This window comes from Tachysurus vachellii, chromosome 4 (assembly GCF_030014155.1).
Source record: "Tachysurus vachellii isolate PV-2020 chromosome 4, HZAU_Pvac_v1, whole genome shotgun sequence".
Classification (NCBI taxonomy): domain Eukaryota; kingdom Metazoa; phylum Chordata; class Actinopteri; order Siluriformes; family Bagridae; genus Tachysurus; species Tachysurus vachellii.
Window position 1 is genome coordinate 32,575,771 of NC_083463.1, and position 4,869 is coordinate 32,580,639.

At 47.2% G+C, this 4,869-nt stretch overlaps 1 protein-coding gene across 1 annotated transcript in view; it reads right to left on the minus strand.

Annotated features, from left to right (window-relative positions):
* Positions 1–1,310: 1,310 nt before the first annotated feature.
* The window catches only part of utp6 (UTP6 small subunit processome component), a 7,327-nt gene continuing 3,768 nt past the window's right edge, over positions 1,311–4,869 (minus strand). Inside the window, exons 11-19 of the mRNA XM_060869053.1 lie at positions 4,686–4,861; positions 4,482–4,561; positions 4,316–4,393; positions 3,953–4,132; positions 3,692–3,772; positions 2,628–2,737; positions 2,322–2,388; positions 2,077–2,149; positions 1,311–1,755 (exon numbers count right to left, since the gene is read on the minus strand). Of these exons, the coding sequence (XP_060725036.1) occupies positions 1,601–1,755; positions 2,077–2,149; positions 2,322–2,388; positions 2,628–2,737; positions 3,692–3,772; positions 3,953–4,132; positions 4,316–4,393; positions 4,482–4,561; positions 4,686–4,861 (1,000 nt within the window). The 3' untranslated portion in view covers positions 1,311–1,600. The remainder of the gene's footprint in view (positions 1,756–2,076; positions 2,150–2,321; positions 2,389–2,627; positions 2,738–3,691; positions 3,773–3,952; positions 4,133–4,315; positions 4,394–4,481; positions 4,562–4,685; positions 4,862–4,869) is intronic.

Genomic DNA, 4,869 nt, shown 5'->3' on the forward strand with positions numbered 1-4,869 from the left:
AGAGTGTCAGGAGTCTTGTGTGTGTGTGACAGAAGAGTGTCAGGAGTGTTGTGTGTGTGACAAGAGTGTCAGGAGTGTTGTGTGTGCGACAATAGTATCAGGAGTGTTGTGAGTGTGTGACAGAAGAGTGTCAGAAGTGTTGTGTGTGTGTGACAGAAGAGTGTCAGGAGTGTTGTGTGTGTGACAAGAGTGTCAGGAGTGTTGTGTGTGCGACAATAGTATCAGGAGTGTTGTGAGTGTGTGACAGAAGAGTGTCAGGAGTGTTGTGTGTGTGACAGAAGAGTGTCAGGAGTGTTGTGTGTGTGACAGAAGAGTGTCAGGAGTCTTGTGTGTGTGTGACAGAAGAGTGTCAGGAGTGTTGTGTGTGCGACAATAGTATCAGGAGTGTTGTGTGTGTGTGACAGAAGAGTGTCAGAAGTGTTGTGTGTGTGTGACAGAATAGTATCAGGAGTGTTGTGTGTGTGACAGAAGAGTGTCGAAGTGTTGTGTGTGCGACAATAGTATCAGGAGTGTTGCGTGTGTGAGAGACAGAAGAGTGTCAGGAGTGTTGTGTGTGTGTGTGACAGAAGAGCGTCAGGAGTGTTGTGTGTGTGTGTGACAGAAGAGCGTCAGGAGTTCTGTGTGTGTGACAGAATAGTATCGGGAGTGTTTGTGTGTGTGTGACAAAGAGTGTCAGCGAGAATGAAAGGTGTAGAAGACAGTAGTGAGAGCAGCTCTGCTGTATGTGTTAGAGACTGTAACAGTGAGGAAAAGACATGAGGCAGAGATGGAGGTAGCAGAGATGAGGATGTTGAGGTTCTCTTTAGGAGTGACGAGGATGGACAGGATTAGGAAGGAGGACATCAGAGGGACAGCTCAGGTTGTCTGTTTTGGGGACAAGGACAGAGAGACTAGACTGAGATGTTTGGACATGTACAGAGGAGGGAGATGGTTATATTGGTAGAAGGATGTTGGAGATGGAGCTGCAGGTCAGAGGTCAAGAGGAAGGACAAAGAGGAGACGTATGGATGTGTTAAATGAGGACATGAAGGTAACTGGTGTGGGAGTCGAGGATGATGAGATCCCCGCTGTGGGGATCCCTAACGGAAAAAGACCAGTAGATTATCTCTCTCTCCTTCACTACACACCTAACCCGTTTTCCTCACCTTCATCAAACCTGTGCATGTGTGTGTGGTGTGTGTGTGTGTGTGTGTGTGTGTGTGAGAGAAGTGAGCTTGATGCTCATCCAGCTCCTTGTCAGCCAGTGTGTTTGATTACACTAACAGCAGGTCTGTAGACGTTTAAACAGATCTAATACAATCACTTCACAACGACGTCAACAAAGTGTTTATTACTGAAACACAACTCACAAACATCTGTGTGTCTGACCAACAAAATGTAAATACAAGACGTGTTTCCAGAATAAACCCTAAACAACTAGAGACAAATCGTAGACTTTACAGTTTTAGGTTAAACTCAGTCAGGACATCTGTGGGGGTTTTAAAGGTTACTAAAGTTCACGTCCATTAAATCCATCAGAATATAAAATGTGTTCATCATCACACTAAAGTAGGTTTATCACTTCAGATGGTGTGTGTGTGTGTGTGTGTGTGTGTGTGTCCTAGATGTGACCGGTCTGCAGCAGTGTGTATTGCGTTGTGAAACGCTCCACACTCTCTCCATTCAGACACTTCATGGCCCTCCAATGGAGTTTCCCACAATTCTCAGCGTTGCCATGGATACCCAGCTCCTCTTTGATGTAATCCATCCACAGATCTACACAAAAAAAATGTCATTCACATTACAATTTGACCAGATCTGATTATCCTGTGTGTGTGTGTGTGTGTGTGTGTGTGATGAAGCAGAGTTAGTCTTATTAAAGTTACAGCTTTAACTCCGACACTGGAGACTCCTCCCATAAACTTCGTCACTAGATCAATATCACTTTTAATCTCAGTGGAGTGTGATCTGTACACGTCCCTGTGAACGAGGCTGTTGCTATAGAAACCACAGTGTGTCAGAGTGAGTACATTAACATAAACCTGCTCTACAGACAGAGCAGCCGGACAAACAAGACTCCCAGCCGAAGTCACTCACCGTCGTCGTCGGCGCCGAACTCACGGAGCGCTCGCTCGTAATAATCTCTCAGGTGACTCATCTTAGGCTTCTCCTGAAACAGCAGTGCGACAGAACGAGACGTCATCGTGATCAAACCTCCATGAAGTTCTCCATACAACACTGTTTATTTACACCCAACATACATCAGCAGTTCAGAGGGACATGTTGTAATACACCTGATGTGTCACACGTCCCCGAACGCTGTAGTACGCTTACACACTCACTTGTTCCTTCTCGATCTGAATCATGGTGGTGAAGAAGGTCCTGGAGAAAGGTCGGCGCTCCTGCAGGCTGCAAGGAAGAACAGACGCCACACCATGAGATCGCACGGTTCCTCAAATTAACTTCATCTACTGCGTTCAGTAACATTAACGTCAGGACGAGTCGGAGGTGAACAAACTTCACCTGAACTTCATGGAGAACATTTCTGCATCACTACTGAATTCTCTAAAGTTCATTAATCTGTTCATGTCAATGCAGATTAGTGTGTGTGTGTGTGTGTGTGTGTGTGTGTGTGTGTGTGTGTATACCTGCTGAAGAGTTTCCTCACTTTCTGGTACCCTTTGGTTCTGTAGGTCCACTGCAGGTAGAGTTCCTTCATCTCCATGGAAACGGCCGGGACGAGAGATAACAGAGCTTTCTGAAGCACAGAACACAAGAGTTTGTGTTGTTATTGTTGTGTTGTGTGAGTCGAATGCAGAGATTTTCACACACACACACACACTCTCCACACACACACACACTCTCCACACAGTCCACACATACACACACTCAACACACACACTCCACACACACACTCTCTCATACACTCCATACATACACACTCTACACACTCTCCACACACACACACACACACACTCTCCACACACACACACACACTCTCCACACACTCTCCACACACACTCTCCACACACACACTCCACACACACACTCCACACACACACTCCACACACACACTCCACACACACACTCCACACACACACTCCACACATATACACTCCACACACACACTCTCCACACACACACACACACACTCTCCACACACACACACACACACACACACACACTCTCCACACACACACACACACACACACACACACACACACACACACACTCTACACACACACACTCTACACACACACACACACACACTCTACACACACACACACACTCTACACACACACACTCTACACACACACACTCTACACACACACACTCTACACACACACACTCTACACACACACACTCTACACACACACACACTCTACACACACACACACTCTACACACACACACACACACACTCTACACACACACACACACACACTCTACACACACACACACACTCTACACACACACACACACTCTACACACACACACTCTACACACACACACTCTACACACACACACTCTACACACACACACACTCTACACACACACACACTCTACACACACACACACTCTACACACACACACACTCTACACACACACACTCTATACACACACACTCTATACACACACACTCTATACACACACACTCTATACACACACACTCTACACACACACACACACTCTCACGGTCTGAGGGAGATTACCTGAAACATAGCTTCTGTCTCATCTGGAGACTGTGATGCTGCACTCCACTCAGCCTGGAGCTTCCACAGGGGCAAACTGTCCTGAAGACCAGAGACAGAGAGAGAGATGGAGAGAGACAGACAGAGCGAGAGAGAGAGAGAGAGAGAGAGAGAGAGAGAGAGAGAGAGAGAGAGAGACAGACAGAGCGAGAGAGAGAGAGATGGAGAGAGATGAGAGTTTTATTTTTTTCTTTGTTGTTTGGAGAAAGTCTGAACAGTTACCTTGGGATTCACGAGCTTCAGCGCTTCCTGGAACAGAGGCTCCACCTCCACACGCTCTAAATGCACCAGTGTCTGCAAGCTCAACGTCCACATCTCCACCGACTGGCTGAAGCGTTTAGTGGCTTCTACGGCGACCTGAACGGCAGCTTCCTGTTTCTCTGAGCGGATCAGGACGTCGATCTGAGAGGAGAGAAGAGACTTAATGAGAACGTCTCTAAAGAACAGGTGTGTGTTTAAACCCACAACTAACACTATCCATGACCTTTACATAGTTCATCAGCTCTGTGAGAACAACAAAAATTATAATAATAATAAAAAGTCACTGAATTGTTGTCCACGATTAAAGGGTGGAAGTGTTCTCACCCAGGTCCTGTAGAAAGCCTCCTGTAGCAGTGAGGCGTCATGAGCTCTCTGAAGTACACCGAGCAGCCGTTCTCTCCTCTGAGGAACACATACACACACACACACACAGTATGTATTGATTGGTCAGATTTATAAACCTCTGACTGACGCGGCGTCACCTTCGTACCTTCTCCTTCAGCTCAGTGACGTTGGTTTTCCTCTTAAATCTCTCCACACAGAAGGTCACGTAACACGTCCACACGGGTTCTGCAGAGACGTGAACAGTCACAGATCGTCACGTCCAGCAGTTACAGCAGCATCAGTGACACACAGGAGATTTATTTATAGATGTGTAACAGAGACCAGAGGGTTTTCTTCTCTGTGCTGTTACCTGTGTTGAGGTTCTTGAGTCCCTCCTCGTACACGGCGCTGCAGCGCTCCTCTCTGCTCACGATGTCGGCGGCACGACTCTGAGCAGAGGGCAGTTCAGAAGCCCCGCCCACCTCCAGCTCACGCCGAGCCATGAAGTCCCAGGTGACCGAGTCGTCCGTGTGCTGACTCTGCAGACTGAACAC